Source organism: Boeremia exigua (assembly GCF_020726555.1).
Source record: "Boeremia exigua strain MPI-SDFR-AT-0100 chromosome Unknown C7974scaffold_1, whole genome shotgun sequence".
NCBI classification, from domain to species: domain Eukaryota; kingdom Fungi; phylum Ascomycota; class Dothideomycetes; order Pleosporales; family Didymellaceae; genus Boeremia; species Boeremia exigua.
Genome location: NW_025763518.1, coordinates 1,578,857 through 1,595,207, shown reverse-complemented (window position 1 = coordinate 1,595,207; position 16,351 = coordinate 1,578,857). Strand labels below are relative to the sequence as shown.

Here is a 16,351-nt window from a genome sequence, read left to right as displayed (position 1 = left end):
TACATCGTCACTTCGTAAAAGCAGGTTCGTCTCCAGCTTCCAATTTGAAACGCGCTGGGACAATACCGATATTCGCCAACACTGAACCTACTACTTTCCGTACTCAATCCCACATCTCTTCCGGCATTCATAACTGCCCCTCACTGCGCCAGTACCAACATCTGGAATACCTTTGCCCATCTTTGCAGAGTCGAAGTTCTGGTCGCCAAATGCAGCCTGCTTCATCATATCAGGAAAAGCCCAGACACCGTTGAGAGCATTAAGCGTTCCACTGTCATCGCTGTTCAGCGCACTCAGAAGAAGAGCCGGCTCGCAGCCTGCGGTCTGTTAGCACACGTCCAAATACTGGCTGTGGAGGACCCACCATTGTTCTGCATCGTATGCAAGCTGCCTTGAGGAAATATTGTCGCGCGGAAAGGTAAAATGTCCACCTTCACCGGACGTACGCCGTTCTCGTTGACCATCCAACTCGTTGTGTTTCCCGTAATCGCGATCACGAGGTTGTGTGCGCGCTGATGGAAGTGCGGCGGTAGCATGCTGCAAGGTCCAAGCTTCAGTAGAGCATAGCTGATGCCGAGGCCTGTGAGTGCTGGGAAGGTGGCAGCGTCGGCGGTGATGACGGATCCAACTTGATCGTTGAAGTCTTGGTGGTTGAAGAAGTCGTAGTACCAATCAGTGTCCTTGGCAAGGATCACATGTCGGTCATAGTTGGTTGCTGCCATCTTGAGCATGGCATTTAGATTTGGGTTGAGCGATTTGGCAGCGCTTGTCGAGGTTATGAGGGAGAGGAGAGAAGTGAGAAGAACAACAGGTGTGTACATCGTGTTGTAGCTTCGAGATGAAGGTTGGAATCGGAGAAGATCAAGAGTGGTCTTTAAACCCACTGTGGGAGCTTGTGTTGCTCTGGTAGAACTCGGTATCTTTGTACTACAAGCACGAAGTGTGTAGCGAGAGACAATCTTGTATTCAGATGAGCAAGAATCTTGACATGCAGGTGATCGTTTGACAATGGGAAGATCAATTGCGCTGTGTATCCGTTGCGAGAGAGCGGTATATATAATCGCTTCCAAGCGCAAGGCTGCCAACATGCTCTACGCAAAGCATCAACATGGCTGCTGACCGCCCCCTCCAGTCTGTCGTAATCTTTTCAGCCACTGTTACTCTGCCATGGAGGGGCGCCCCTGGAACAATGGCCACTCATTGCGCGCCTTCGAACAGACAAGATGCTCTGTACGCAAGCTGCAGCAACCGGCTTTCTTCCGCTTTTTCAGACTTCCCGTGGTTGGACATCTATATAGACTTAGAAACAATACAGGAAGATCTGAATCGAGATCAGAAGTAATATTACGGTCTGACCCACTGCCGATGCTTGTTAGGTACCTAAGTACCTTGACCCGTCTCACATCCTCCGAACCCGGTCAGCGGGCCGATTGTGGTAGCTGCAACACTAACCGTGCGCACAGAAGAACTGGTTTCATGAAATGCGTGTCGAGTCCATGCTGATTGATGGGCTGAAGATCTCAACCGAGGCAAGACTGGCGATGTGAGGCATGCACGAACCCGCGTATCCCTAGTGTTGGTTACAAGCGCGTGATTGACATCGAGCAATCACGAGTCCAGAAATTTCAAGCAATCGGCTGGCCAATTTAAAGGGTGGTGTTGTACATGAAAGAATCCGGGGACTGTTAAGGTTAGAGTCAACAGGGGCGTTCATGAAGGGGGTAAGAGACAGAGTGAAGATTAGAGGCACTGTACCTAGCTGGTGCTAAAGTTGGATCTACGACATCGAGCCCTAACACCCCTGTTGTGAGCACGTTGGTACGTTGCATTGCACAGCTGCCTGGATGTGGTTGTCGCAATGCGTGACACTGAGTGGTGGTTCCTGTGGACGCATGCGTTCTGTCACGGGCGCCGTTACGGCTTGGCCAACGGATATTCGTTCACGTGAAGACCTTGAAAGTGGAACGTCGACTCTGGGACACACAGCGGTAGGTGACACGATGGGTAGTTATGGCGCTTGCCAATCGCGTTGTGGCGTCGTTGCATCGACCGTTCCTGCTCGGTCGCCTCGTGCGCCACTTCATTGGAAATCATTTGTCTTAACACATTAGTCCATCCCTTGACGTTCAGCAAACGCAAGTAGTTGTATGGCAGAATCTTGTGTACCTGTTTTACCTCGTTTCTGTCACATCAGGCGAATGCGTCTGAAGGCAAACGTGTGATTGTGCTTGAGATCCTGAACGTTGCCCCGTACGCTCCTGGATCGAGACGTATTAGCATCTGCTTCAGGTAGATCTAGACAATGACGACTTATTGATGGGTGGTACATTGTGCGGTGCTATTAGGAGTTGTTGCCATTGTCAATTTATTCCCATCATAAGCGCACCTCGAGGTTCCCATGAAAATCACAGTCTCCTCGAATCACTCAAAAGCCCATTAAACAGGTGTCCAACTGCGTGGGCCTTGCGAACGCTTACTGGTGGCCATTGTAAGCGGTGTTGCGGGCCATCAAGAGTTCTCCATGACTACGTCTTGCCGGCCCCCATTTCTGCTTCGAAGCAGATAAGACATGACGCCCCATAGACCCCTCATGGCTTCGGAGCGATCATCCACGTTGAATAAATCAAACCATCGCGTCTTGTCAAGCTTAGGTGAGCACCAATCAGGGTCCGATGGCTGAGTCTCTGGCAGCTTGCCATTCGTGAGGTATTCAACGTATGCTGAATGCACGTGTAGCTTCAACAAGCGGATGTGGTGGTTCAATGATGAGACCATGAAGACCTGTGCACATGTAAGCAGGGTGTGAGTCCTTGTGCGATATGGGTAAACGGCGTACATCGTCCCACTCTGCATCTGATTCTTTGCCAATCGCTTCATAGATCACTTTGGGATCCCAGAGAGGGTTCCCTGGTTTGACGATTTTCCACACTTGCACTGGTGTTGGCCGTCGCCGTGGTCGTGATCCATCAGCGTTTCTCTGCAGAGATTTCTCCTGGGCACTGGGCGTAGTTTCGGTGCCGTTTGCCTCGCTGGATGCTACGCCATCTTCGACTTCGCCTCCCGGGCCGCCTCCCCAACGCTCTTTCGTAGCCCACCACTTTCCATCTCCAGCGACACGTTCGACTGTACCTTCCCTGACACGCTCTTGAGCTAGCAGCAACAGGCCTCCAAGTTCACGGATGGCATCCAAGTTTGACTCTGCGTCTAGATTGCCAGAAGCTCCGAAACTCACGTCTGGACGACACTGAATACCTAGCACAGGCCCTTCCATCCAGCCCTGCCGTGCTTTCATCCGATCTTGGGGTCCGCGCCATGCCACAGAGCTCATGCGTATCGGAAAACGCACGTGCTGCAGGACCAGAACAGGGGGCCGCCTGTGCTGGGAAAGTGTAACTCCAAAGGCCCATGCAATGGGCTCGACAAAAGCCCGGACACATTCAATTCGATACTGATCAGGCATCTCTGAACCATTACCGATACGATACCCTCGGTACGAGCCTTGGGACATGTCAACCGGCTTACCTTGAGGTTCCGTGTTGATTGTGTTTCGAAACCTAGATGGTGCAATTCTGGCAGGCAGTACCCTGCTCGGGGCGATTGATACTGTTTGAGCAGCAGTGCCGGTAGATCCTCCGAACCCGTTCGCGTTGACAGGTTGATCCAATGTTTGGTCACACACCGCTTCTGTCTTTGCTTTCTTACGAGGCTCGCCCTCCGTTGGGGAACCAAACCCACTTCCCATCTTTGCAATCCAATCGGGTTTAGTTTCAGCATGTGTTTCTTGATCGTTGCTCCTGTTGTTCTCATTGGAGAGAGAGTCCTTCTCAGCAGCTGTACTGTCTGTCTCCGGATCCGGAGTACGATACTCGTCTAGAGAGTTATCCCAATAATACGCCATATTATCGAGACCCTCCCAGAATTTTCGAAAATGCGCTAATCGCAGTGGTGCTTGACCCCCAGTGGCTTTCCGTGTCAGCGTCGAGAATGCGTCATCATTGTTGAAGAGCAACTCTCGAGCGCGGACGTAGAATTCTTTGCGATCCGGAACCCTTCTACCATTACTGAGGAGGGTGACAACAGGCTCTCCAGTTGACGGCTCTTGCTGATCTGGTGCATTCAGCCACATGGCAGGTGGCATGTGTACTGTCGCATCGTGGGGCAGCGACGATAAAAGCGTTTCGAAATCACACTCGGGTTGGAATGTGACATTGAGCTGCGCCAGAGTCTCCTTAGTGACGTCGGATGGTTTCCTCAAGCCGAGAAGCTGTTTGGTGATCCCTGTCACATTGGCCCTACTCCAGGATGCTGGCGGGGATTCTGTCGAGGGTATGGGTGGATCGAGCGCCGGGAAGGTCGCAGGTATCGGTCTTGCTGGAGGAGGCCGGTCCTTTTGCGTGTCATGCTGCCCCGCAAGAAGGTGCCCTGGACAGCCTTACATCAGCGATACTGTGACCTGTGCACCCGTCCCTCAAACGAAACGCGTGTGATGCTGAGGGGAAGAAACGAAACGTGACCACAACGCGTAGATTGCAACCTTCGCCTGACGCATTGTTGAGAGAAGCCGCAAGCCGCTCCCAGAACTATCCGGAGATGAGTATCTTGGATTCGAGAATGCCTTCGTGGCATATAGTATGAAGGCGACAAAGCTCGCGATAATGACGTATGGTAAGGTACGCGCGACGATGACGCCAAAGGAATCGCGACAGGTACGTACCGCTGAAGTTGAACATGGTCGTGCAAGAGCACCGTGAATCCTAGATGCCAGCAAGGATAGATTCGGGCTGCTAAAGTGAGGCTGTTGCAATGGTTGATTGTGTCTTCTCGGTGCTTGTCGACCCCAGATGGCAGGTGCGTTCGGTTGCCATTTCTGCGTGCATGCAGCTGTGTCTCCACAACACCCCAGGAGATTCGCACAACGAAGCTGATCAGCACTCAAACCACATTGTATCAAGAAAACTGGCCCTGTTACCCATTGACAGATGTCATGTCATCGCTAGCATGCGCGCATCTTGTCGGCCAAGGCTCTCTATAGCCTCTATTGTAACGGGCTTTGCGGGGAGTTGGCACGACGAGTTTGCTCGTTGATCTTCAAGCGATACCATTCGGAGTACCCGGAGAACCGAGACGCCCTGCCTACCTCAAGAAGCTTCGGCGGAGCTGCAGGATGGGTCCGTCCGTCACGTGGGCGGGTGGTTCGCAAGTCGCCATGCAGCCCCTCTTCCTTTCAACACCACCACCTACCTCCGGGTGTTGGCCTCCGAACCGCGACACTATTTCACGATAGTGTCGGTGCGACATCTTCACGGCCTGGGTGGCTAGCTGAGACGACCCTGGCGCCAATGTGGATGACGACGAGGCCTGTAGCGCTTCAGCTTTGTTATAGTCGCTGCTTGAGCGGTATCTGAAGCTGCCCGCGTTTCAGGAAGACCCAGGCGCACCACCATGTGCCAACGGGCGAAAGTGCTCCGACATGCGTTCGAACGACTACTGTCAACCTCTCTGTGAATCCAATTTCCAACATTGCCAGCGGCAAATTCTCTTCTCCTTGTTAATATGCTGAAAGCGTCGACGGCGCTTACATCTCTTCATCTCCGTCTGTTTCTCTGAGCCCTGGCAGGCGTTTCTTTCATGCCTGCGCCGCCTGCATGGCCTCTCCCCAAGAGTCGATCACGACGGTGAGCGGGAGACGATGTACTCGCTCCCGTGCCCGTACAGCGGCTACCTCAACCTCAACATCCACACCAGCAGCAGCGCCAACAGTGGCCGCTCCAACCGAACCGAGCACTACTTCCACGGCCGCAGCAGCCCCAACACAACAGACGGCTGCTGGTCCTCCAGGGCCCCAAGAACCGCCACTGCAGCCGTCGCCTCCATCGTCGGGGCCGCCTTCATCGTCACCGCCGCCTCCATCATTGCCGCCCCCATCGCCGCCACCTCCATCGTCGCCCGCACCCCCAGTATCGACCCCTCCCGTGGAAGCATCGGCCGCTGTGCCGGTGCCGGTGCCTACATCGCAAGTAGCAGTATCTTCGGCAGCAGGTACGGGTAACGCAGTTCTCATATCGCTTGCGCCGACTTCTTTGCCTGCAGTCCCCGAGCCCGCAGCACCAGCACCAGCACAAGAGACAACAAGTCCCGTAGCTCCTTCACAGCCTAGCGAACCACCTGTTCTCCCTTCACAAGTTGCTGCCGCTCCTGCACCTCCTCCTGCAAGCATAGCACCAACAAGCTCTGACACAGTCGAAACAGCATTACCTTCATCACCGTCGCCATTGCCACCGGCGTCGCCATCGCCATCGACCATTGCACTCCCCGTTGCGCAACCATCGGTGACAGGGTCGGCTGGAGTCAGAAATCCAACGTCTGTTCCTGCAGTCCCCGAGGTCGATCAGACCGCCACATCTTTGCAAACACCGTCGTTGATCACTTCTGTTGCAGAGTTGCTCTCACAGACAAGGTCTGCTAACTTAGGCAATCCTACACGCGACCCGGTGGGCGTTATTGGACCAGAGCAGGGCTCTCATAGTGGTGGAGTTGGACACAGTGGGGAGGGCCATTCCTCGCATAGTGGTAGTGACCCCAATATTGGTGGTATTGTTGGCGGCGTTGTCGGTGGATTTGTCGCCCTGGCTCTCTTGAGCGCTCTTCTCTTCTTTTGCCTGAGACGGCGCAAGTCGAGAGAAAACAACTGGAATGAGAAGAGCGAGGAGTCATCCAGCTTTATGTCGACACTGAAAGCTGTACCAGCAGGCTTTGGGGTGTTCATCGCGAGACTCCGGAACGAGAAGACAGGACCCCTGGACAACCCTTACCAACGACATCAGCCACGTTCCAGCGTTGGGTCCGTGTATTCGACTGCATCCAATGGGCATAGCAGATCCCTTAGTGAGCTACAGGGACAGTCTGCTGCAGGCGGTGCCTTCGTTCGCCGCATGTCAAGTAGGAAGAGCGACCGCAACCTATTGCGCAAAAAGACAAGCAGTGTGTCTTCGCAAAACCCCTTCATGGGGATCAGCGAGGAGCCAGTCCGGGCCAACAACATCGGTCAAGATCCTTTCGCAGACCAGGTACCCGACACGCCTAGGAATCTCCGCATCTCCAATCCCGACAAAATCGATGACCTGGCTGGTGGACTCATCGCACCACAGCCCGCAGCAACGCCTCGTGTAACTCGCGACCCCTTTGCGTCGCTCATCGATGAGATCGACGGTGCACCTGACTGGCTGCGAGATTCCAAAATGACAGCCAGCTCTGCCTCAAATCACCGACGCACGCAGAGCACCGCGTCAGCATTGAACTCCCACCCTCCCTCCTCGGTATACAGCAGGGACCCCTTTGCCGACCCGTCACCCATCCCACCACTCCCCTTCGCCACACCACAACCGCAACCGCCCACGAGCACCTACTCCGCGTTCCCCTCCGTCCGCGAGTCCAACTTCGTCTTTTTCGGGGAGCCCGGCCCCAGCCGCCCCGGCACTAATGTCTTCACCCCCGGCCTGCCCAGCAACCCCGGCGCCAGCCGCCCGGGCACCGCCGCCTTCTACGCGCCCATCGCCACGCCCCTGGCCACCAGCACGAGCCGCATGGACCGGCAGTCGGATCCGTTCGATCTCGACAGGCCCGAGGTGCTCAGCTTCAAGGGCATCATGAACCAGATGCGCGACAGCATTGCGCGCACGGCGACGGTCAAGAGCCGCCGCACCAGCAGCATCGGGGGCTGGTTCGGCAAGGACGCTGCGCCGGGCGCGCTGACGGGCGCGAGTGTGCGGCGGTGACGCTGACGACGCGTTGCGCGTGGTATTGAAGCAGGGAGGAGAGGGGAGGGGAGAAAAAAGCACTTGATGTGCCCACCACGCGTGGTTGTCACGATGGCAGGAAGCGTTCCGTTGGTCCCATCGTCGCGGTAATTGACTTACTTTCCTTTTCACATGCGTATCCGCAGTATTATGTCGCATTATTGGCATCGCATTGCATATGTTGTTGTATAACGTCTATATCCCCATGAGTACCTGGAAGAGAATGAGCACGCTACGTGCACTGCTGTAAGATAGGGCCACCTCTCGTTTGGCCAGAATGAGCGATGATGAAAAATCGAGATTGAATGATGGACCATAATCTTTCCTCTAATTCCTCGAGTGAAATTAGCTGTAGTGGGTCACGATTCGTACATCAAGTGTATGTGTATCGTGCATGCTTTCATTCATTCATGTCATTTAGTGCTCTCTGACAGCTCGCTATTTGGGCAGCCAATGTAGATTCTGCACTTGACTGTCTTCCTGCACTCGTCCCCAGCCTCGTCTAGACCAACTCACTGGTGACGTTCGAGAACTCGCCCTTGTTCAGCTTTGTGTCCCAGAAGATGGGGTTCGTGTCGTTGAAGCCGTGCTTGACCCATCCGTCCTCCTTGACGTGGTACAGGTTGATGAAACCACCAGAGTATGCGTCGCGGTGGGTGGCAGCCAGGATACTCCTCTTTCCGAGCTCCAGCGCCTCGGCGTCCTCGAGATCGTACTTGTACTCTGCATCGAGCACACCGTAGGCGAATGTCTGACCGGAACCGACACAGAACAGGTTGCCGGCGAGGCGGGTACCGTCGCTGTCAATGTAGTAGAGCGCGGGGCCTTCTTGCGGGGTCACGCCAGCACACATGGTACCCTAAAAAGGTGTCAGAAGAGCAGCCAACCAGACGGGTGAAACAAAAACCAAGGGAAACGCACCATGCTCAGTCCCATGCCCTTGTAGGAGTAGACCAAGTTGGACAGGATCTTGGATGCTGCAGCGACGGAGATGCGGCGCTTGTGTCGGAGCTCGTGGAGACGGCATTGCATGCCCAAGTATGCTAGCCAGTATTGGCAGTCCTGTTCCGTGTCAAAATAGCGTTCTAGATGTGCAGAGCTGCTTGCTTACGGCAGCGCCACCGGCCATGGTCCCCAGTAAACAGCTGTTGATCTCGATGACCTTCTTCACTGTCTGACTTGCTATCCAGTTGCCGGCCGTTGCTCGCGAGTCGGTCGCTACGATGATGCCGCCCTTGAACCGGAAGGCGAGGGTTGTGGTACCGTGGGCAATCTTGATAGGGCAGTTGGGGTTGGAGTAGTCGTCTGTCATCGCGCGGAGCCATGATTGTGCCTGGTCCGTCAGCATGTTTGTAGTTACGCAGGAGGCGGGTGCTGTACCTGGGCGACTGGTGGCAGGGCAAACTTGAGAGACAGCTCCGGCGCGCCGCTGTACAGCTCGAGCTGCTGCTGCTCGGTCTGGCCCTCGTCCGCATCGATGGGGCGGCTGTACTGCGCCACTAACGAGTCCATGGTTGCGGCGCTGGTGGTTTGAAGAGCTGAGGGTGAGTGACGCGGCGGTGATGGTCAGCAGAGTCGATTGTGGCGGGAAAGCGGGCGTGAGGTTGATGTCGCGGTGCTGGAGCTCCGGCGACCTAGCTCGTTGATGCAACTGCCAAGCCAAACCGCCGCAACGACGCGGCGGTTGCTGCCTTCCCACATGGACACTACATCGACTACATCGACTACATCAACTCGACATCAACCAAGTGCTACAAACTAGCCATGTATCTGCGTCGACTACCGTGACTGTGACTCGTTCTGCACCGGTGTATTAGACGTCCAAGCTGCTATATGTCCAGGCTGTACCAAAGCCTTAGTATGCGTCAGGCCGAGGGAGACTGCTGCACGCCAGGCTGACTTCTTTTCAATCATTTACGCAAATCAAACAGGTCTGAATCTGCCATGTTGCTACTTTTAGGGTGCGTTGAGCAGACCAGAAGCACTCCATGGCGACGTCAACATCATCACATGGCCCATGAGACCGCTGGTCATCCAAGACACAACCACCACCCACGCGCCACTCCTCCACCCTCACCAGCCTCCGTCATCCGCCCAAATCCTCGAACTTATGTTCGCCTTCCCGAGCTGCAGGCACCAGCAACAATCATGCAGGCACAAATGCTTGCCACCCTGTCTCATCCAGCTTGACTGCGGGAGCGCTATGCTTGTGCGTGTGCCTCACACTCCCGCATATGACGCCGACGAGTGATGCAGAAAGTGGGTGTATAACCATCCGTTGAACGCCATCATGGCTGCAGGCAAGAGCAGGATTTGGAGGACTCGTCTTCTGACCCTCTGTCATTAAGTATCGAGCGCCCCTCGCATCTGCACGCTTTCAAATGTCTCGCCAGCATAACCACTCTTCTCATCCGTACCGGGTGCTTCCACCGTCCTACTCATACAGTCCGGCCTTCTCCTCCTCAAGCTACCATCGCGCAGCACCACCAGCAAGACTCAAACCGCTTCCCTCGCGCTTCGACTACCCCAGCCACACCCCCCGCAACCATGTGCTGGATAACCCTCACCCCGACCAAAAACAAGCGAAAATCGACGTCCTCAGACTGCTCCTCTGCGGACATCGTGCGCGTCCACCATAGCCCCAAGCCGCGCCTCAGCGACATCAGCATCTCGCTGCCCAGCACCGTCGCATCCACAGACCATCACCACCACCACCACCACCCGGACGCTCTGCACCTGCACCACCCGCATCTCCCCGCGCACCTGCACCCCCACGCGCCCCTGCCCCACGGCCTGCTGCAGCACCACCACCGGCACCCGCACCTCCACCCCATCCACCCGCTGCACCTGCACCCTCTCGCGCCCCTGCACGGCGCGGGCAAGAAGATCCGGATCGAGGCGCCGCGCCGCGCGGCCCCGCCGCCGCCGCCCTCATCATCATCTTCTTCCTCGTCTTCATCAGACGCCGCCGCGCCCTGTGCGCCCGCAGAGCCGGTGTACCGCACGCAGATTGTCGAGCCGGCGGCCGTGCGCGCGACGACGCGGAGCGCGCTGCGCGAGGTGCGTGTGCGCGGGGGCGTGCGGCGGGTGGGCGGGTACGACGTCGCGGGGCGCAGTGTGCCGTGGGACTGGGACTGCGTGAGCAGTACGGTGGGGAGCAGTGTGCGGGGCGGTGGCGGGGGGCGGAAGGGGCGGCGCAAGAAGGGCGCGGGAGGGGGGCTGCGGTATCCGCCGTTTGGGGGCCTGGAGCGGTGGCTGTAGCAGAGCGATGTAGGGACACGGGACAGGACGGGACAGGACGGAAAGGGACGGGGCACGCGGGGCGGTGGTGGTAGTATGTCTCCTTGATGGCAGTGATGTGCTCATAGCTTACTTTCTACATTTCCCGCGCAAAACGACAAAAAAACAAAAGTACCACGGCTCTTCAGAGCCGGCAAGTGCACCCCCCAAGCCTTCGCCCTCGCCCTCGCAGCGCAGAAACAGAAGCATAAGCAGAAGTAGAAGCAAGCATACGCAGAACCCACAAAATATGACCAAGACGGAAACGCCGCCCTACCCCACAACCCAAAAGACTGTGAACCATGTGCAAAGGAAAGTAAGACGCCGGTGCAATATACACTATCCCAGTGCATGGGTATAAGCAACCAGACTACAAACCCGGAAAAGTGCGCCTATGCATACCCCCCGAAACGCCTAAGAAAGCAAAGAGTACGCGAAGAAAACAGAAGACCTGGGGCGCGGGCGAGCCTCACACGCCGGCCTGGGCGCGCGTGGGCGTGAGTTGCGGCGGCGGGTGCGACGGCGACGCGGCCGAGGTCTCGCCGCGACTGCGCCTGCGGAGCCCGTGCTCCTCGGCTTGCAGCTGCTTGATGAGGTCGCGGCTGGCCTGGTCGAGGTTGGGGTCGATGAAGTCGAGGTTGATGCCCATGCCGAGCGTCATGGCCATACTCAGGCCCTGCTCGAGCTTGACACTGTCTTTGCTGTCGCGGCGCCGGCCGCCGGGGGTGGTCTTGGGCGTGCGGCTGCTGCGCTGGGCAGACTTGTGGGTCGAGGATGGCACAGTGCGTTGAGGTGCGGTAGGTGTGACAGGAGCAATGAAGTCGGAGCCGGTTGTGAACAAGTTGTGGATGGTGGTAGGCGAGGTTGGTGATGGAGCTCGCACGTGGCGAGGCGATACTGGGGAGGATATCGGGCGAACTGCATCGTGTTGTGCTGGAGGGTAAGGCATATAGCCGTTCATCCGGCGGCGACTGTTCCCCTGCTGCCTTGGCTCGAGATACGGCAGTGGCCCTGGGGTGAGCGGCTCAACACTAGGCCCTTGACCGTTTGTTGTCGGGTACTGGACACCATCCATTGGTTCGTGACTACCACGCTGCTGCTCGATGGAGGACATGATCATGTCGCCTGTCTGTGAGTAAGAGGGCGGCATGCTAGTTGAAGGGTACTCATCGTGGGAGTATCCCTGGAGTGCTGGGTCGATAGGCATAGGCTCGTCATCTGGCCCGAGTGCTTGCTGAGCGGAGTACGCGATGTCTTGAAGTAAAGAGCCACCCATGTTGAATTGGGAATGACGCGGATGATGCCCGTTGCTGAACCCGCCTTCGTCAATGGAAGACTCCTGCTTCACCCTCTTAGACATCGTAGTCGTATCGTCTTCGCTGACACGTCGTCGTTTTGCTGCAGAGCCACGAGGCACAGGAACTTCATTTGCCTTGATGGGATCGACGTTGCCGTATTCGTCGTGTATGCAACGGCGCTTGCTCTTGCGACAATCGGCACATGCTTTGACTCGACCAGACTTCAAAGCGTAAGGGTCGCCATTCACGTCAGCCATGATGGGTCCACCATTCACAGGACCAGCCGCAGTGGCCGTGTGACCATCGACGATGGAGTGGTCGCTCAGACGGCGTTTGACAGAGATACCGTACGAGCCAGAGAGGTCAATGGTGTGCATGCCAGGCTTTGAAGAGTCTACAAGCTCGTCCTTGTGCTTGCATCTGATCCGTCTCTTCCGGCAGGCATCGCAAGCAACACGCTTCGGGCCCAGCTGAGATGTCTTCGGGGTGGTAATGTGAGGATTGTTCGCGCTGGGACGGAGAAACCCGGTCATGGGAGCAGCAGAAGAGGGCGTAACAGGTTCGGCCATAGCGTTGGTGTCGACCATATAATTGGGGTCAAATTGGACTGGTGGCGATGCGTCGTATGTCTGGACAGATTCTGGTAGTCTGTCCAAGTGCATCTCCGGAAACTCATGTTGGGGCTCTTGTTCAACCTGCTTCATCGGAGAAACCGTCGATCGTTTCTCGTCTACCTCAACTAGTACGGACAGTGGGATATCAGAGATAGCCCAAGCTGGAATGGTTTCGTTGCCACGCTTCCACGCGATGAACATGGCGAAGTGGCGTTCTAGGACAACTGGATCGCCATGACCCTTCGGTATCGATTTTGTGACTGCGTTGCGTGTCCTTTGCGGCATCTCGATCTTGTCCAGCGATATCATGACAGTCCTGTGGATGTAATTCAACACATCCGTGAGTCCTTCGAGTTCGTGTTTGGGGTAGTACCGTCTGTTGTAGTTCGCCGGGCCAAGATGCGAGTTGTGGCCGAACTTGTCGGGCTCGCAATATATGGGTATGTCGCGCTGGAACTGCTCGCCTCTCTGCAGAAGCTCCTGCACTGCGTTGGGGACTGGATCCTCTTCGAGATATTTGATGACTGTCAACCACATGATCTTCTGGAAGAACGGGTAACGGAACATCTGAGCCACTTTGGTACTCTTCTCGACTTCCAGGACCTGAAACTGCATGCCGTAATGTATGCGAGTCAGGAAGTTGCCACCAATGACCAGGCTGTCCTCTGGTGTCCAGACGGCATGGATCCAGCCGGATGGAATCAACATAGTATCTCCAGGATAAAGATCCACGCGATAGCACTCCTTGACTTGCTTGCCAAGCCAGTCGTGGCCTTGATTGGGCGAGAGGCACCAATCTTCGTACTTCTTCATGTTCTGTTTCGTTGGTGGAATGAAGAAGAAGACTTTCTTGCCCTTCACGATGTGGTAGTAGACTGACGAACCACCAAAGTCGATGTGGAAATCTGTGAAGCAGTCCGCGACGGACATCAGACAGTAGAACTGCACAGGCGGCGGCGCAAACTTGTCGTCTTCGCGCCACACAGAGTCTTGCAGGTCCATATCTCGCACAACCTGTGGCCGCTGAATCAGCTTGCCTAGCCGGCTTCGCGAGACTTCCAGGCTGATGACATTCCGCACCGGCTTTTCGCCTTGTTGCTCGTAGTAGTCTGCCCACTTTGACATGGTCCACTTTTTGGCCTCGCCCTCTTGCGCCTTGACGTCGATGACTGGCACCGTCTCGTTCGGTCCATATAGCTCAGCAACGCGACGAACGGTCAGACCTTGTGGTATGACCATGCCCAGCTTGTCTTGTCCGTCGTCGGCGATCGTTTCGTATTCGAAGATGTCATCTGCTTCGTCGTGCGCCGACTGGGGCTGTTCGCTGGATGTGGCGGATTCAGGAGCTGAGTCGGACGTCGACCAAGGGCGAGGATTGAAGGCGCCGGGTATGAGGATGGGCTCGCGGAAGCCGTTGCTCTTCTCCATGTAGTCGGCCGAGACCAGCTCAGGCGGCATGCGTGCGAATGTTTCGGGCGTGAACGTGAGGTCTCCGTTCTTGAAAGCGGCGATGTAGTGGTGCTCGGGATTGTCGTCGGATGTTCTCAGGAGGCCCTGGTTCAAGCCGGCGTAATCAACGGTAGTGTGAGCTCTGACAGATTTGCGAACCTCTGGGTCAGGTCAGACTTAGTACTCCAAAATGCGTCGGTAGACCTACTCGTTGTTTGACCGAATTTGGGTCTACACGGCTCGCAGTAGAACTTATTCACGTCTCGTACCTCGCGCTCGCTGTTGAACCCAGCGCACGCATAGTGGTACCACTCCTTGCAACCATCGCATCCGATCCACTGCTCGCCGTCACCAACTTTGACCTCCGAGTCGGACGACTTGCACGAGGCGCATATGAGGTCTGGCTCGGCGACCTGCTGGGCTTTGGGCCGCCGAATCGTTTCGACGGCCGGTGGTGCTGTGGTGAGCAGCGTCTGGAGTGGAGCAGACCGGGCGCGCACAGCTGCAGAAGGTATATCAGTGGTCGGCAATGCTAAAAAAGAACTCGAGAAGGAGCGGCGACGCGCGCCGAATGGCTGGTCATAAGGCGGCGTGATGGTGGTGGACGACGCGCCAGACGCGCTTGCGGTCGCGGAGACGCCATTGCTCAGCGGCGATGGAGCGCGATCAGCGGCGCCCTTGGAGCTAGTTGAAGACGCGCTCTTGGATTTGGGTGCGGCCTTCTTCCTCCTGCTGCTGGAGGGGGTGTTGCGGGGGCCGCGCGGCTTGCCCTTGGGCCAGCCCTGGTGCTTTTTCGGCTTTGCGTCTTCTGAGGTGGCAGTGTTGGACATTGGAGGTGGAGGGTGCGCGGCGGAGCTGTCTTCCGGCGGTGTGCGTGTCTGGACGGCGGGCGCAGGCAATGTAACGTGGGCGGGAAGCGAGGGCGGGTCTGGGACGTGCGCGACGTCAGAGGGACGGGGCAGCGGCGCATGGTGGACCGCGTGCTGCGCAGCCACGGCGTGCGGACTCACCGGGACGGGCAGGTGCTGTGCGAGGTGGGGAGAGGGCAGCGGGGGGTATTGCTGTGGATAGGGCGGGGCGACCTGCGAGACGCTCAACCGCTTGGCCGTCGAGGGCGGCGTCTGGGCGGTGTGGGCCGAGACCTGGAAGAAGTCGAGCAGCAGCTGAGCGTCAGACAAGCGTTTGTCAGGGTTGTGCTCCTGCTTGGGGTGGGGCGCGGCGTCCTGGTACATGCGCATGCCCGTGTCCACCATGTGCTCGACGTTGTAGGCCCAGCCCGGGTTGTGGCTCGTGGCGGGCCGCGAGTGCTGCAGGCCGTACGTGGGCGACGAGGCGCTGTAGAACTCGGAGCGCGCGCGCTTGGACGGGCGCTCGTCGTACGTGTAGGCGGGGAAGGCGAGGGCCGGGGCGCGGTCGGCGTGCGGCTGGGCGAGGGCGCGGGACGCGGGCGAGGGTGCAGCGTACGAGGCGCGGCGCGCGTGGTCGACGTGCGGCGGGCTGGCGTGCTGCGAGGCAACGGCAGCGTCGGCGAGGGCTGCGATGGGCGAGCCCGGGGCCCAGGCGTGGGCCGGGTGTGGCTGCGGCGGAGGCTGCGGCAGCGGTGGGAGCGCGCGCGTCGCCGGCGGCAGAGCCTGCTGGGCGGCGCTGTGGACAGCACTGTGGGCGCTCGCAGGGCCGGCGGCGGGCGCGGCGCGGCCATTGGGGTGTCGGCGCGGTGCAGCGGCGTCGTCTTCGAGGCCCGCGGGGTCTGCTGCAGCAATGGGCGCGGCTGGCGGCAGCACGGGCGACAGCGGCTCAAACGGCGGCGGCGGCGGGGTCGCAGGGCGCGCCGCAGGCAGCGGGTGCTGCGCCTTGAAGCAGGTTATACGGCGCATGGCGGATGGCGGCGCGGCGGGTATGGGCGTCGTCGCGGAGG

General features: G+C 57.6%; 6 protein-coding genes across 6 annotated transcripts; 2 read left to right on the top strand and 4 right to left on the bottom strand.

The window, feature by feature from the left end:
* Positions 1 to 90: 90 nt before the first annotated feature.
* On the bottom strand, positions 91 to 821 carry C7974DRAFT_371207 (RmlC-like cupin domain-containing protein; the record flags this gene model as incomplete). Its single annotated transcript, XM_046140005.1, has 2 exons — positions 91 to 317; positions 365 to 821. 2 exons carry the CDS (start codon positions 819 to 821, stop codon positions 91 to 93), a joined length of 684 nt encoding a protein of 227 aa, XP_046002794.1.
* Positions 822 to 2,333: 1,512 nt separating this feature from the next.
* C7974DRAFT_13128 (uncharacterized protein) lies at positions 2,334 to 4,931 on the bottom strand. Its single transcript, XM_046135385.1, has 3 exons — positions 4,715 to 4,931; positions 2,837 to 4,422; positions 2,334 to 2,781 (listed from the first exon to the last, which is right to left on the bottom strand). Exons 1-3 carry the CDS (start codon positions 4,728 to 4,730, stop codon positions 2,509 to 2,511), a joined length of 1,875 nt encoding a protein of 624 aa, XP_046002793.1. The 5' UTR covers positions 4,731 to 4,931; the 3' UTR covers positions 2,334 to 2,508.
* Positions 4,932 to 5,225: 294 nt separating this feature from the next.
* On the top strand, positions 5,226 to 7,806 carry C7974DRAFT_382772 (uncharacterized protein). Its single transcript, XM_046140709.1, has one exon. The coding sequence runs from the start codon at positions 5,646 to 5,648 to the stop codon at positions 7,773 to 7,775; it is 2,130 nt and encodes a 709-aa protein (XP_046002792.1). The 5' UTR covers positions 5,226 to 5,645; the 3' UTR covers positions 7,776 to 7,806.
* Positions 7,807 to 8,036: 230 nt separating this feature from the next.
* Positions 8,037 to 9,625, bottom strand: C7974DRAFT_13188 (nucleophile aminohydrolase). The gene is made up of 4 exons (XM_046135394.1): positions 9,177 to 9,625; positions 8,908 to 9,129; positions 8,718 to 8,858; positions 8,037 to 8,655 (listed from the first exon to the last, which is right to left on the bottom strand). The coding sequence occupies exons 1-4, from the start codon at positions 9,306 to 9,308 to the stop codon at positions 8,299 to 8,301; spliced, it is 852 nt and encodes a 283-aa protein (XP_046002791.1). The 5' UTR covers positions 9,309 to 9,625; the 3' UTR covers positions 8,037 to 8,298.
* A 718-nt stretch (positions 9,626 to 10,343) lies between these two features.
* Positions 10,344 to 11,057, top strand: C7974DRAFT_407749 (uncharacterized protein; the record flags this gene model as incomplete). The annotated part of the gene is made up of 1 exon (XM_046143260.1): positions 10,344 to 11,057. One exon carries the CDS (start codon positions 10,344 to 10,346, stop codon positions 11,055 to 11,057), a length of 714 nt encoding a protein of 237 aa, XP_046002790.1.
* A 487-nt stretch (positions 11,058 to 11,544) lies between these two features.
* Positions 11,545 to 16,310, bottom strand: C7974DRAFT_348667 (uncharacterized protein; the record flags this gene model as incomplete). The annotated part of the gene is made up of 3 exons (XM_046139415.1): positions 11,545 to 14,597; positions 14,645 to 16,067; positions 16,218 to 16,310. 3 exons carry the CDS (start codon positions 16,308 to 16,310, stop codon positions 11,545 to 11,547), a joined length of 4,569 nt encoding a protein of 1,522 aa, XP_046002789.1.
* Positions 16,311 to 16,351: the final 41 nt, after the last annotated feature.